We start from the raw sequence: 16,741 nt of genomic DNA on the forward strand, positions 1-16,741 counted from the left end.
TTTTACTTGATTCTCTAGGATTCTCTAGATAAATCATCATATCATCTGCAAAAAGTGATAATTTAGTTTCTTCTTTTCCTATTCTAATTCCTTCAATTTCTTTTTCTTCTATTGCTACAGCTAATGTTTCTAGTACCAAATTGAATAATAGGGGTGATAATGGACATCCTTGTTTCACCCCTGATCTTATTGGGAATGCATCTAGCTTATCCCCATTACAAATAATGCTTGTCGATGGTTTTAGGTAGATGCTATTTATAATTTTAAGGAAGACTCCTTTTATTCCTATGCTTTCTAGTGTTTTTAATAGCAATGGGCATTGTATTTTGTCAAAGGCTTTTTCTGCATCTATTGAGATGATCATATGGTTTCTGCTAGTTTTGTTGTTAATATGGTCAATTATACTAATCATTTTCCTAATATTGAACCAGCCTTGCATTCCTGGAATAAATCCTACCTGGTCATAGTGTATTATTCTGGTGATAAGTTGCTGCAATCTTTGTGCTAGTATTTTATTTAAAATTTTTGCATCAATATTCATTAGGGAAATTGGTCTATAATTTTCTTTCTCTGTTTAGACTCTAGCTGGTTTGGGTATTAGTGCCAACAAGAGATAGAGAGCATTACAAAATGCAAAATGGATAATTCTGATTATGTCAAATTGAAATGTTTTTGTACAAAAAAAAAGACAATGCAACAAGAATTAGGAGGGAAGCGGAAAATTGGGAGAAAATCTTTGCAACTAGTATCTCTGATAAAGGCCTCATTTCTAAAATATACAGGGAACTGAGCCAAATATACAGGAATACAAGCCATTCCCCAATTGAGAAACGGTCAAAGGATATGAACAGGCAGCTTTCAGAGGAAGAAATTAAAGTTATCTATAGGCATATGAAAAAATGCTCTGGATCACTACTGATTAGAGAAATGCAAATCAAAACAACTCTTAGATACCACATCTCTCCTGTCAGATTGGCTAAAATAACAAAACAGGAAAATGATAAATGCTGGAAAGGATGTGGGAAAATTGGAACATTGTTACATTGCTGGTGGAGTTGTGAGCTGATCCAGCCATTTTGGAGAGCAATTTGGAACTATGCCCAAAGGGCTATAAAAATGTTCATACCCTTTGACCCAGCAATACCACTTCTAGGGTTGTATCCCAAATCACACAAGCGGGAAAAGGACCCATATGTACAAGGATATTTATAGCAGCTCTTTTTGTGGTAGCCAAGAATTGGAAATCAAAGGGATGTCCATCAATTGGGGAATGGCTGAACAAGCTGTGGTATATGAAGGTGATGGAATACTATTGTGCCATAAGAAATGGGGATGATGCAGACTTCGTAACAACCTGGAAAAACCTACATGACATAATGCTGAGTGAGCAGAGCAGAGCCAGGAGAACGTTGTACACAGCCAGATATATGGATTCTGTGAGGACCAACCCTGACATACTTCGCTCTTCTCAGCAACCTAAGGTGCAAGGACAACTCCAGGGGACTCACGATGGAGAATGCTATCTTCATCCAGAGAAAGAACTGTGAAGTTTGAATACAGATTGAGGCGCACTACATGCTCGCCTTTTTCGCTTCTCTTTTGTTTTTGTTTTTGGGTTGTTTTTTTTTTCTCTGGTTCTGTTTCTTCTTTCTCATGATTCATTCCATTGGTCATAATTCTTCTCCACAACTTGACTAGTGTATAAATTAATTCAATGTGAAGTTATACATGATAGTTATATGAGATTCCATGCCATCTTGGGGAGGGAGGGGGGAGGGAGGGGAGAAAATCTGGAACTCAAAATTATGTAGAACCGTGTGTGGTAAACGAAAAATAAATAAATTAATTAAAAAAAAACTAAAATAAAATAAATGTTATCTTTATGTACCATCTGAAAGGACACAAAATAGATTGGGTTACCTCCTTTTCTTGACAATAGTATTTCTTATGAAATTTTTATCTGTTAGTTTCTGAGAATATTTTCTACCAGATAAGCATAAAATTTACATTGTTAAAGAAGAATTATGGAAGGTTCTAGGACCATATCAATGCTATGAGCTTGAACTACAATGCTTCAAAGCATCTATAGCCACTGCAGGTGGATTATTTCCTGTTAATGTTGGTTTTCAAGATCGTCTGATAGGAATATTGACTATGAAGTCCTCTTCCAGCCCAGTTAATTTGGAATGAGCCTACTGTGGTATATACTAGGACTTTTAAAGACACAAAATAGACACTACTCACTGACATTCATTTAGTTACCAACTTACTAAGAATCAGTGACCCAAAAGAACAGATCGATACAGTAAAGCTTAGCAAATCATCAATGGTTCTGAAACATGAACATCACGGATGTGCTTTAATTCCCACTCTCTAAGGCTGTGATTCTGGGTCCATTTGGGCCCTATGCAGACATTTTCTTTTCTTGTTCAGGGATTTAGAACTGTAGCATTCAGGTACAGAATGTGACAAAGTTCTGTCATCACAGTAATCAGATGCTGCAATTGTTCCATGAAGGGAGAGTGAGCCCCAGAATGCACTTAATTTTGCTAGCTAAACACTCAGGCTGGATGTGCCTACTTTTGTGCCCAACTTAATCTTGCATACCTCCTATATATCAAGGTTCACTATGATTTTGGGGGGAGCCCAAGCCTCTGAAGAATCATACTTCAGAGTAAGGACAAAACTTATAGGGACCTACATCTCATTATCTCTCTTAAAATGCCTATGGATCCACATCTAAACACTACCTACCTTCTCTCCATCTCTATCCACCCCAGTTTATTCATTGTATAATACATTTTCATTCACCCTCTGACTCACACCACTAATAATTCTAAGTATAATACTAACTTTCCATCCTCTCCACATACTCAAACTCTGCTCTCAACAACACACTTAGTGACATTTTTCCAGGAGCCAGTGCTAGAAGTTGCCCTGGGATGAAGAGGATTATCAATAGCCATTATCCACAAGATCTCAGTTTTTAAGGCACATAGATAGTACCCCTTCCTAATATCTCAGTAAGTTGCTAACTGTCCGCTTAGGGGTCAAAGGAAATCTTTTAAAAAAATTCTTGTCTTATTTAATGGTTTATAATAAGTACAGTGAAAGACAGGTAAATACGAAGAAATTTCCTAACTATCATAAAGGAGTTTACTTTCTAGGAACAATGATTCACTCATTCTCTTAGGAAATACATTTTTTTGGTTTGCTGGTGTCTTAGAATTTAAACTAAAACACAACACGATCAGTTCTGGCACATTCCCTATATGACTAAGTTACCTGGAACATCTCGTTAATTCCTTCTCCAGTTTGTGCTGAAGTCTCAAAATACAGGAACCCTCTGCTTTCAGCCCAAAGGCGTCCTTCACTTTCATCTACACAGCGATGCTTGGTGCAGTCAATCTTAAACAAGAAGGAAGAGAGTTCTATTTAATAATTTTTGCATTCCTACAGAGTAGCTTAACCAAATATTTCATCTAAAATAGGTGTCAGGGAAGCTAAATAATGTCCGTAAATGTCATTAGGAGGAATAAAGGGGGGAAAAGGAGGAGGGAAAACGAAAATGAAAAGGTAATGATGAGAAAAAGGAGGAAAGAGAATGAGGAGTACAGTTTATTGAGTAGCAAGCACTGGAAGTGACTGACAGCTGCTTCAGAAACCACTCAATTATAAACATTCTAGTTTACCTACCCTGTGCAAGAATGAACACCAGTAGTTAAGTTACAGAACAACTGTATGATATATGTGAAAAAGAAAAAATAATTATAATTATTGAATTATAGTAACAGAATCAATGATATTAAGAATGATTACAAATATTTTATTCCTCTTGCTAAGCTTTCAGCTAATATACAACTACCTTTCTAATCGAACATTTAAATGGAATGGTCTCTTGTCTCCTGGGAGACATATCACACTACCTACCAACGGATTTCAATGATTAAGTCAATTGTGGAGCCACAACAAACACACCAAAAGCAGTTAACATGCTTTTGTGCTTTCTGGTATGACTCATGTAGGAGTATATGCAGTAATCAACTTCATGCTTTATATGGTCACAACACAAGAACAACACAACAATAATAACAACATTTTTGTAGCACTTTAAAGTTTGCAAGGGAACAGCTAGGTGGCTCCGTGTATAGAGCAGCAGGCCCAAAGTCAGGAAGACTCATCTTCCTGAGTTCAAATCCAGCCCCACAGCTCTAGCTATGTGACTCTGGGCAAGTCACCGAACCCTGTTTGCCTCAGTTCCTCATCTGTAAAATGATCTGGAGAAGGAATGGCAAACCACTCCAGTGTCTTTGCCCAAAAGCCCAAATGGGGTCACGAAGAGCTGGACATGACTGAAACAACTGAACAACAACCAAGTCTGCAGTGCACTTTACATCCATTATCTCACTTAAACCTCACAACCCTGTGAGACAGGCACTCTAGGCATTCTTATTGCTACTCTGTAGATAAAGAGACCAAACCATGCCCCTGAGCAGTTAAACAACTTGTCTGTGGTCACACAGGTAATATGGAACAAGATCTGAACATAGATCTTCTTGTGCTCTATCTACCATATCATACAACTTGAATATTACAAACCTGGGGGCAATGCCATAGTTTTAATACAGGGTTGCATGTCTGTCCTTCAAAAGCAACACTACCTTGCCTTGGATCACATTGCCCACTGTAATGGAAAGGCTAGGAAAGGTAAGTCAAATAGGGCAAAGAAGAAAGTTAAGCTGCTCACAGATAAGCTGTGCTGGACTAGCAGCAGGTAGTGGAGGATTTGGGGTGACTACAATGATGAAATATTAAATAACATAGTGGAGCCTTGTGGCGGTGTGGGTTGCTCACAGAAAGCTACTGTTACTGACCTTGCGACATACTGTCATTGCTGCCTAGCTCTCTCACATATGTTATGCTATATAACTCCACTCATTATTACTGTGCTGTTCCTACTATCGTCTGAAAGAAGTAAAATCTATCTTAATTTTCTAAATCTCTTTCAACTATTAAACTTAAGTTAGCCAAATCAGCTCTATTTTAGTTTTTAAAATATTAACTCCTATATCTCCCAAATGTTTATAAATCAGAATACTGACTTCAGGATTTTCAGCTCCTTTCTTTCCATTTTCCCCTCTGTTCTTGTTTCCTATCTGTTTTTTTTTTAATTGTATTATTTTTATTTTAAAGATACATTTTTCTTCAGTAGAGCTGGGGTCTTCTCCAGGAGAGGCTGGAGGAAGCTTAGGTGTCCTTGGATTCTGGCTAGAAGAGAAGTCAGGACTGGAGAAGAAGTGGGTGTCTCTGAAGAAAAAAGCCCAGGCAGATGTCAGGAGTGCTCTCAGCCCTTTGCTGGCTCCTGCTGCTGTCAGGTAGGGTGACTTTCTGTGACATCAACATCATCATTATGATGCTACAAGGTACATAATGAGTGACCTCACATCACTAAAGTTTACAGCACCAGTTACAGCATCAATGACACCTCCATGTCCTGGAATTCAGTGACTTCCCTGGAATGCATGAGTTCTTATAGCCAGAATTTAAGTATGTCAGAAACATCCATGGGAATGAAGTGCTGGGGAGAGAGCTGCTGTAAGAACTTTGTGAATTCCTGTGCAAAGAGTACCACCAGAGGAAAGAACACATAGTCTAGCTGATTCACAACGCAAGGATTCACATCTTGCCTTCCGTGAACCTGGATGGTAATGAAGTAGCTGCAGACCAGGGCCCAGACACCAAGGGGTGTCTTACTTGCCAGAACAATGCCAATGGAATAGACCTAAATCAAAACTTTCTAGATCTTAACACCTACATGTACTACAATGAGAATAGTGGGGGGCCCAACCACCACATACCTCTTTCAGACAACTGGAGAAATCAGGTGGAACCAAAGATTTAGGCTGTCATGCAGTGGATGGAATCCATCAACTTTGTTCTTTCTGCCAATCTTCATGGATGTGCAGTTGTAGCCAATTACCCATATGACAGGTCCCACAAGCATCGGGTTTGGGGTTTCCATTATACTGCTTATGAATATATCTCACTCCAGATGATAAGCTTTTTTCAGAAAGACTATTCCCTATGCACATGGATGGACGCGCCTGGGCTGGAACTGTGGAGATTACTTTCCTAATGATATCACCATTGGTATTCTGTCAGCAAGGCAATGCAAAACTTCAATTACCTTCATACCAAGTGCTTTGATACCACTCTGGAATTGAATTGCAATAAGTTTCTGTGCCAGGAGGAACTGCAAAAGGGAGTGGCTTGGCAACCGGGATTCACTGATTAGTTTCCTGGAAGAAGTTCACCATGGCATCAAGGGAATGATTATTAATGAAAATAACAATGGCATTGCAGGAACAGTGATTTCTATTAATGGGATTGTTCATGATGTCACTTCAAGTAAGCAAGGTGAATACTTCCGGCTGCTACTACCAGGTACTTACACTGTCAATGCCACAGCACCTGGGTACAGATCAGAAACAACAACTGTGATAATTGGACCTGCAGAGCCAAAGCAGGTTAACTTTCAGCTCAGGAAAGACCCCTAAAGAATCTACTGAGCAAAAAGCCCCTATCAAGGCTATCAGTGGTAAAATCCTCATAAAGAAGATGGCATTCTGAGAAGCTGGTAAAGATACATGGAGAAGCAGGCCCTGATTGTGTAGCAGGGCTCAGGTCCCTCCTGCCTTAAAACCAAAGTTGTCCAGACCAGGACAAGAAAAGAGGCCAGGAGGCACACTTGATGAGAGCCCATTTTTATGCCTGATATTAAATAAGATGAAACTACCTATTTTGTTATTTGTGAGGCATTTAAATACAAAACAAATTCATAAAAAAGATAATATTTTTGTCTTTTGTTTTTATATCACTTAAATTTCTCCATGACCCTCTCTTCCTCCTCCCAGTGAGTCATACCATATCACAAAGAATGTTTTCTAAAACACAGCAAAACTGATCAAAACATTAAAAAAAAACCTAAAAACATGTGCAATGGTTCATGTCTGTGGACTTCAGATTTCTGCAAAGGAATGGGGAGTGTTTTCTCACATCTTTTCTTTAGTGCCATACTTATTCTTTGCCATTTCTCCTGAACCTATTGTCCCACAACCCCTCCAAAAATGACTATTTTTGTCTTTTGTCATCTTTGCCAATTTGCTGGGTTTAAGGCATAAACTTACAATTGTTTTGCTTTGCATTTCTTTTATTATTTGAGATTTAGATCATTCTTTCATATGGTTGTTAATAATTTGTAATTCTTTGGGGAAATGTTTCTTCATATCCTTTGATTATTTATCTATCAGAGAATGACTTTTGGTTGTCTATATTTCTATCAGTTGTCTATATGTAGAAGAACAAACCCTTATCTGAGAAATTTAAAAACAAAGATATTTTTTCCCCATTCAACTGCCTCCCCTCTTCTTCCAAATGCATTTATTTTGTCTGTGCAGATTAATTTCATGTAACCAAAATTAATCTATCTTTTGTAATTGCCTGTCTCCTTTATTTGGTTAAGAAAACATTTCCTATGTAGAACAGGAAAGGGTATATGATCTGCTTCTCATCTAATTTTTTTTATGGTAAGATCTTTAATGTTTAAGTTGTGCTTACATTGTAGAATGTGGTGTAAGATGTTGATCTAAATCTAATTTTTGCTAGAATGCTTTCCAGTTTTCCTAGAAGTTATCAAATAGGGTGTTTTTAAGTAATTTGTTTTCAGGTTTATTGAATGATGTTACAGAGTTCTATATTTCTGATTTCTCCCAAGCATATTCTTAATATAGATTTTGATGACTGCTTTTTATAATACATTTTGATGTCTAAAATTTTAACTGTCACTTCACTGCTAACTTTTTTAGTATTTCATTTAATTAATAAACAAATGGTTTCTCCAAATGAATGTTATTTGGCATCTAGCTCTATACAGTATCCTTTTGGTAATCCGATTAGTAAAGCATTAAACCTGAAATGAATTGGCAGCACTCTGCACGTTTTTGTTTTTAATATAATCATGTCACTTTAATAATTCTGAAACATCTTTGCATTGTGGTATAAATCTAACTTGGTCATAGTGAATGAATCCTTAGCGCAACTGCTGTAGTCTGATGGGATTATATTTAAAATTTTTCAATCCAAATTCATGAGTGCTATTGGTCCTATGGCCCCCTTCTGCTTTTTCTTTCCCTGGGTTTTGGTATTAGGTTCTTATTTGTTTCATAAACAGTATGGTAGAGTGCTTTATTACTCAAATCTGGAAAATAGTGTAGTCTAGTGGTATTGTCATTTAAAAGGCTTATAGAACTCTCCAGACCAGAAGTATGTTTTTTTTTCTTTATGCAGTTCCTTTGCAGCTTTCCTTTTCTGGGACTGGATTAATTAACATTTCTATTTGGCATTTTGTTGGTTTGAGTGTTTTATATTTTCTAAAAGTAATTCTCTACTTTTTTCTGTTTTCAGCCTTGCTATGTAATTGTGCATAGTAGGTTCTGATAATTCTTTTTATTTCTTTTGGTTGGGCTGTGATTTCATCTTGTTCTTTTTCTTTTTTTTAATTTATATTTTTTATTTAATATTTTTAGGTTTCAGCATTGATTTTCACAAGATTTTGAATTACAAATTTTCTCCCCATTTCTACCCTCGCCCCCTCCAAGATGGCATATATTCCGACTGCCCCATTCCCGAGTCAGCCCTCCCTTCTGTCACCCCACTCCCCCCATCCTCTATTCCCTTACTTTCTTGTAGGGCAAGATAGATTTCTATGCCCCATTGTCTGTATATCTTATTTTCCAGTTGCATGCAAAAACCACTTTTTTTGAACATCAGCTTTTAAAACTTTGAGTTTCAAATTCTCTCCCCTCTTCCCTCCCCACCCACCCTCCCTAAAAGGCAAGCAATTCAACATAAATCACATGTGTATCATTATGCAAAACTCTTCCACAATACTCATGTTGTGAAAGACTAACTATATTTTGCTCCCTCCTATCCTTTCCCCTTTTATTCAGTTTTCTCCCTTGACCCTGTCCCTTTTTGAAAGTGTTTGCTTTTGATTACATCCTCACCCTATCTGCCCTCCCTTCTGTCATCCCCCCTTTTATATCTCCTTCTTCCTTCTTTCCTGTGGGGTAAGATACCCAATTGAGTGTGTTTGTTATTCCCTCCTCAGGTCAAATCTGATGAGAACAAGATTCACTCATTCCCCCTCACCTGCCCCCTCTTCCCTTCCTACAGAACTGCTCTGTCTTCCCACTTTTATGTGAGATAATTTACCCCATTCTATCTCTCCCTTTCTCTCTCTCTCAACATATTCCTCTCTCATCCCTTAATTTTATTTTTTTAGATATCATCCCTTCATATTCAACTCCCCCTGTGCACTCTGTCTATATATATATATAATATATATATATATATATGTATATATATACATATATGTATATTCCCTTCAGCTACCCTAATACTGAGGTCTCATGAATTATACACATCATCTTTCCATGTAGGAATGTAAACAAAACAGTTCAACTTTAGGGAGTCCCTTATGATTGCTCTTTCTTGTTTACCTTTTCATGTTTCTCTTGATTCTTGTGTTTGAAAGTCAAATTTTCTATTCAGCTCTGGCCTTTTCACTGAGAAAGCTTGAAAGTCCTCTATTTTATTGAAAATCCATATTTTGTCTTGGAGCATGATACCTCGAGTTTTGCTGGGTAGGTGATTCTTGGTTTTAATCCTAGCTCCATTGACCTATAGAATATTGTATTCCAAGCCCTTCGATCCCTTAATGTAGAAGCTGCTAGATCTTGTGTTATCCTGACTGTGTTTCCACAATACTCAAATTGTTTCTTTCTGGCTGCTTGCAGTATTTTCTCCTTGATCTGGGAGCTCTGGAATTTGGCAACAATATTCCTAGGAGTTTTCTTTTTGGGATCTATTTGAGGAGGCAATTTGTGGATTCCTTCAATTTCTATTTTGCTCTCTGGCTCTAGAATGTCAGGGCAGTTCTCCTTGATAATTTCTTAAAAGATGATATCTAAGCTCTTTTTTTGATCATGGCTTTCAGGTAGTCCAATAATTTTTAAACTATCTCTCCTGGATCTATTTTCCAGGTCAGTGGTTTTTCCAATGAGATATTTCACATTGTCTTCCATTTTTTTCATCCCTTTGGTTCTGCTTTATGATATCTTGATTTCTCCTAAAGTTACTAGCTTCACTTGCTCCAATCTAATTTTTAAGGTAGTATTTTCTTCAGTGGTCTTTTGGACCTCCTTTTCCATTTGGCTAATTCTGCCTTTCAAGGCATTCTTCTCCTCATTGGCTTTTTGGAGTTCTTTTGCCATTTGAGTTAGTTTATTTTTTAAGGTGTTATTTTCTTCAGTATTTTTTGGGTCTCCTTTAGCAAGTCATTGACTTGTTTTTCATGGTTTTCTTCCATCACTCTCATTTCTCTTCCCAATTTTTCCTCTACTTCTCTAACTTGCTTTTCGAAATCCTTTTTGAGCTCTTCCAGGGCCTGAGACCAGTTACTATTCTTCTTGGAGGCTTTTGATGTAGGTTCTTTGACTTTGTTGACTTCTTCTAGCTCTATATTTTGGTCTTTTCACCTAAAAAAGATTCCAAAGTCTGAGTCTGAATCTGAGACCCTTTTTGCTGCCTGTTCATGTTCTCAGCCAACTATTTGGCCCCTGAGCTTTTTGTAGGGGTACAACTGTTTGTAGAGTAGAGAGTACTTTGTCTCAAGCTTGAGGGGCTGCACTGCTGTTTTCAGAGCTACTTCTACACAGCAAACTCTGCCACACTAGCACTCCTTCTTCTCCAAGAACTGCCAACCAGGATTGCAGCCCAGATCCAGGCAGGGCAAAGCAGGTTTTGCACTCCCACTCTAATCCACTGCTTAATTCCTCCCACCAGGTGGGCCTGGGGCTGGAAGCAACTGCAGCTGTAGCTCTGGAAGCAGCCTCAGAGCTGCACAACCTCTGCCACCCCCCCGGGGCGGTGGCGTGGCTGATCTCAAACTCCTTTCACTCTGTTCCAACATCTTTTCCCACTAACCTGCTCTGTTGTCTTTGGTGTTTGTGGTTTGAGAAGTCTGGTAACTGCCACAGCTCACTGATTCAGGGCCCTACGGCCTGTTCGGCCTGGTTGGTCCTGGCGCAGCCCATGCTGGGCTCTGCTCTGCTCTGTTCCCAGCTCCGTGTGATAGACCCTTCCCAGAGACCATCCAGGCTGTCCTGGGCTGGAGCTCTGCTTCCCTCTGCTATTTTGTGGGTTCTGCAGCTCTAGGATTTTTTCAGAGACATTTTTATAGGTTTTTAGAGGGACCTGGGGGAGAGCTTAAGCAAGTCCCTGCTTTCTAGCCGCCATCTTGGCTCCACCCTTCTTGTTCATTTTCCATTTAGTTGGTTTGATTTTCTGCCTTCTTACAAATCAGATTAGCTAAAGTTTATCAGTTTTTGTTATTCTTTTCAATGAGAAGGATTGTAGTTTCATCAGTTCCGTAATTTTTTCAGTTTCAAATTTATCCAAGTTTGCTCTCATTTTAAATATTTCCTCTTTTGTGCTTATTTTTACCTATTTTTTTAATGCACGTTTAGTTCATTTATTCTCTATTTTGCTAATGTATATTTTTAGGAACATAGTTTTTTCCAAGGTCAGCTTTAGTTGAATGCCAGAAATTTTAGTATGGTGTCTCATCTTTATCACTATCTTTTATATAATTACTAATAATGTTACTTTTTCTTTTTTAATTATTTATTCTCCATTTAGATCTGTCTTTGTGTGTGTATATTTGTTTGCCTTATCAGATTTGTATTTTTATAGTTTATGATCTGTAATAGATGAGTTTAGCAATTCTGTCTTTTAATATTTATTTTTAATTTCTCCATGCCAAAATATATGGTCTCCTTTATTAAAGTGCCATATGATGCTAAATAATACGTATATTCTTTAGTGAGCTTATTCAAAAGTTGCCATAAATTTTTTAGCTCTAAACTTTTCCAAAAATTTGTTCAACTTTATATTTTCTCTTTTTTTTTTCCTGCTAGATTGATCCAGTCCAAAGAGGAGCATTAAATTGTGTCTTCTATGTCTTTTACATCTTTATAGAAGGAAGGTACTAGCAATGGGAGGACCGAGTCAGAAAAGTTAGCTTACTGAAGGTGGGATTTGAGCTGAGTTCTTGAAGGAGGGCAGGAAATCCCATGAGATAAAGGTGATGAGACAGAGCATACCAGACCTGGGTAAGAGCCACTAAAAAGATACAGAGTCATGAGATACAGTAAAATATAAGAAGAGTGGAATGATAGAAACGAATCGGGTTTTTAGAGACTTTAAAATGCAAACAGTGTATTTTATACTTGATATTGGAGATAAAAGGGAACTTACTGAAATAGCATGGAAGGAAGGAGAGTGATGTGATCAGAACTGAACTTTACAGAGCAAGGGGAATGACACAGTCAGAACGGAGCTTTAGGTAAATCACTTCGGTAGCTGAGTAGAAGATGGAATGGAATGAGGAAAGACCTGAAGCAGGGAGACAAACAGAACGCTAGTGTAACAGCCCAGGTGTGAGTTGCTAACATACTATACACCAGGATAGTGGCTGTGTGTATAGAAAGGGAACTTAGATCTAAAAGATGTTGTGAAGGTAGAAATAGTAAGATTTGACAACATACTGTATATGTGAGGTGAGTTGAAGTGAGGAGATGAGGATGATACTGAAATTGCAAGCTTGGGTGACTGGGTGGTGTCCTTGACAATAATGGAAAAGTTTGGAAAATAGGGAGGATATGGGGAAAAAAGATAAGATCTGTTTTGTACATAAGTGCATTTGAGATACTTATGGGACATCGAATTCAAGATAATCAATAGGTAGTTTCTGATGTGAGACTGGAGGACAAGAGACACACAAGGGCTAGATAAAAAGATCTGAGAATCATCTGCATAGAGATGATAATTATGAAATAGTATAAAAGAAGAGGAGAGGGCCACAGACAGAGCCTTGAGGGACATCCATAGTTAAAGGGCATGACCTGGAAAAAGACCCAGCAAAAGAAAATGGCAAGGAACAGTCAGACATACAAGAACCAAGAGAAGGCAAGGTCATGAAAATCTAGAGAGGAGCAAGTATCCAGGAGAAGGAGGTAATGGAACTGGCTTCAAAGAGGTCAACAATTATGAGTGTTGAGAATAGAATATGATCCCCAGCTACTGGTGTAAGAACTTACTGTGACAAAAATTGAGAGGAAAACTGGAAAATAGTCAGGAAAACAAACGAAAACTGGAAGAGAGAGCAAACTGGTAAAACTGTATCTCATACCATATACCAAGATAAGGACCAAATGGATACATGACTTAAGACCAATCCCTCCCCTGCCTCCACCAAAAAAAATCAGAGGAGCAAGGAAGAAATTACCTTTCAGATCTATGGCTAGGATTCACATATAATTAAGGAATAAAGAGGATTATGAAAGATAAAATAGACTTTTAATTAAACAAAAAGTAAAAGTTGCATGTGGGTTTGGTTTTGGTTTTTTTGCACAAACAAAACCAATGCAGGTAAAACAAGAAATGGGTAACTGGGGAAAATCTTTAAATAAATTTCACCAATAAAGTCTCATTTCCAGGACATATAACAAACAGATTCAAATTTATAAGAATACAACTGTTCCATAACTAATAAATTAACAAGGGATATAGCAGTTTTCTTTTTCTCATTATTGTAAATAGTTTATTAGAGTACTGCAATGAAATGTTCTTTGATTGATAGAATTCACTTATTAATATATTTGACCTTGGGATTGTTTTTGGAGTTCATTTATGACTTGCTCAATTTCCTTTTCAGATACTGGGTTATTTAAATAATCTATTCCTTTTCTGTTAATCTGGGTATTTTATGTTTTTATAAATATCCATTTCTTCTAAGTTATCATTTATCAACATATAACTGGGCAAAATGGTTTCTAATGATTTCCTTTTTTCCTCTTTAATTGTTGTAAATTATCCTTTTTCATTTTTGAGACAATTTTCTTTTCTCTTTTAAAAAAATCTGGTTTGCCAACTGTGGATTTTAAAAATATATCCTAGTTTATTTAGGAATTCAATTATTGTTTTACTCTCCATTTTATTATTATTTTATTTAATATTCAGAATCTCTACTCTGTTATTTAGTTGGAAATTTTTGATTTGTTGTTCGAGTTTTTTAATTGCACACCCAAATTAATGATTTGTTCTTTCTTTTGTCAATGAAAGTATTTAGTTATAAATTTCCCTCTCAGAATAGCTTTAGCTGCATGTCACAAGTTTTAGTAAGTTTTCTCACTACAGTATTGCCCTTTATTTCTTTTGTTTCTATTATTTCTTCTTTGACCCAACAGTACTTTATAATTATTTGAGCCCCCAAATACTTTAAAAATTCTTTCTTCAAGGGGTTTTTACTGGCTATAATTTTTTGCTGTGTTATGACCAGCACATGATGTGTTTAGTATTTCTGCTTTTGTACATTTTTGGTGAGGTCTTTATGACCCCCAAAATGATCAATTTTTGTAAAAGTGCCATGTATGGCTGGTGGAAAATGGATGTAAATTCCTTTCTATTTCCATTAAGTCATCACCAGAGATCTATAACCCACCTTCTCCAAGGAGACTTTCATGTTAGTTCCTTCCCTCTAAGACTATTTTCAATTTATCCAGAATATATATCTTTTTATCCATAAAATTGTGTACATTAAATATCTGCAGTTTGTATCCTTCATTAGAATGTGAGCTCCTTGAAAGAAGGGACTGGGTTGAAGTTTTTTTAAATGCCTTTTTTTGTAGCCTCGGAAGTTAATAAAGTATTTAGAACCAGGGTGGGGAACCTGTGGCCTTGAGGCCACATGTGGCCCTCTAGGTCCTCAAATGCAGGCTTTTAAATGAATCCAAACTTCACAGAACAAATCCCCTTAATAAAAGGATTTGTTCTATAGAATTTGGACTCACCCAAGGACCTAGAAGGCCACAGGTTCCTCACTCCTGGCTAGAATATAGTAGGTGCTTAATGACTTGACTAAAAAGGATTTCTTTAGTCTATTCTATTCATTAATTCTCTTCCCTTTCTGTCTGTTCTACATTTTTATTATCTGCTTCATAATCTTTATATTTATTTTTTCTTTAGTTTCTTTGTTGTCTTTATAGAAGCTTCTAAAATACCAAGTTTGAGTTCTCGCTTCTAAACAATTTCTATGTTATTTCATCATTCCCCATCCTCATTTTTCCTCTTGTGCCTCATTCTTAGAAATATCAATTCCTCGGGGAGGCAATGGAATAGAATCATTGCCCTATGATAGAAATGCCCCTTTGTGCCAAACAGTGCGGTCTACTTCTACCCCCTGCCCTCTTCCCAATAAGATTTTTTCCCAATTGCCATGCAGTCTTCTCTCTGACTTCATGTCCTCCCACCCTTCTGAATACCAGCTGCCCCTACAAGCTCTGATCTCCCTTTTTCTGAGGCAGGACACTGTCCACAAAGGTACAATACTCTCTCATAGGAAATAGTCTCCTTGAGCAACAAATCCCTGCAGATTAAACTCATGGTAAAGTCCAGGTCTCTTTTTACCAAATATATCTCTCCACCCATGAGACTGTTTTTAAGAGGAACTCTCTCCCACCGATGAATTGAGACCTCTCCCAACTCTTAATTCCTAAATAATTCAGGAATTATTTTCCCTTCATTGTTAATCAAAAACTTGATTACAGTACATCACACATTTCCTCTACTGAATCTCTCCTCCATCTCCTTTTATGCCCTTTCCAATGCAATAGCTCAGTCCCAAAAAATACATTCATTCACCTGTAAAGGGGGAAAAGGTATAGAGTTTAGGTGTTTTAAGCTTGTTTGTCTATTATCACTTCTATTTCTTAAAGGTCTGTTTTCTTCTTTTTCCCCTTTAAATACTCTTTTAGAAAGAGCTCTCTGAATGATCCCTGTTTTTATTTTTTTTTAAATTTCATGGTGTTTTTCTCACATTTCTTTTTCCTTTTAGAGAACTACCTCATCTAGAAATGGGACAATTTATTTTGTTACATATGTTTTCCTTGACAGTTGTATTTACTTACCTTTCTTCTGTTTCTGTTGTTTAGAGTGTTGGCAAGTAGAACAATAAGCTCATGACTGGTATTTTTGCAAGGGAGGGGATAGGAATACTTCAAATGCCTCTGTTATTGAATATTTTGTTGTTCATGATTTGGGTCAGGTTGGTAGAGTATTATTTTGGGTTGCATCTTGAGTTCCTCTGCCTTTTGGAATATGTTGTTCCATACTCTTCTGTAGTTTCTGGTGAGTACAGAATAGTTTCATGGTATTTGAATTTCCCTTCCTTTATATTTGAATGTCCTTCTCCTTGTCACTGGAATTGTTAAATGTATCCACGATGTCTTGGAAGTTTGAGGTATAGGTTTTTGTTTTGATGAAGGTGATTAGTGGATACTTTTGATCCATATTTTGATTTCTGTAACCAGATGATCTGCACAGTTTTAAAAAATCATTTATTTCATATTGTATTCACATTTTTGTCATGTTCTTCTGGGACACCTATGATCCTTAAGGTGTCTCTGTATACTGTCTTTCAGGTTAATGCATTGATCACCCATTCTTTTAACATTAATGTTTTGCTTCTCTTCTTCCAGATTGTCCTTCACTTCAGCATATTTGTATTCCCAATCTGTTGGTTTTTCTTTCACTATTTTGAAGAGATTTGCCACCACGGATT

The 16,741-nt window shown here is 37.0% G+C and overlaps 1 protein-coding gene across 1 annotated transcript in view; it reads right to left on the reverse strand.

The window, feature by feature from the left end:
* DNAJC27 (DnaJ heat shock protein family (Hsp40) member C27) overlaps nucleotides 1–16,741 on the reverse strand; it is a 70,053-nt gene that overhangs the window by 19,342 nt on the left and 33,970 nt on the right. Inside the window, exon 5 of the mRNA XM_036751258.1 lies at nucleotides 3,286–3,408. Coding sequence (XP_036607153.1) covers nucleotides 3,286–3,408 — 123 coding nt within the window. The remainder of the gene's footprint in view (nucleotides 1–3,285; nucleotides 3,409–16,741) is intronic.

Source organism: Trichosurus vulpecula, chromosome 3 (assembly GCF_011100635.1).
Source record: "Trichosurus vulpecula isolate mTriVul1 chromosome 3, mTriVul1.pri, whole genome shotgun sequence".
In the NCBI taxonomy this organism is placed as follows: Eukaryota; Metazoa; Chordata; class Mammalia; order Diprotodontia; family Phalangeridae; genus Trichosurus; species Trichosurus vulpecula.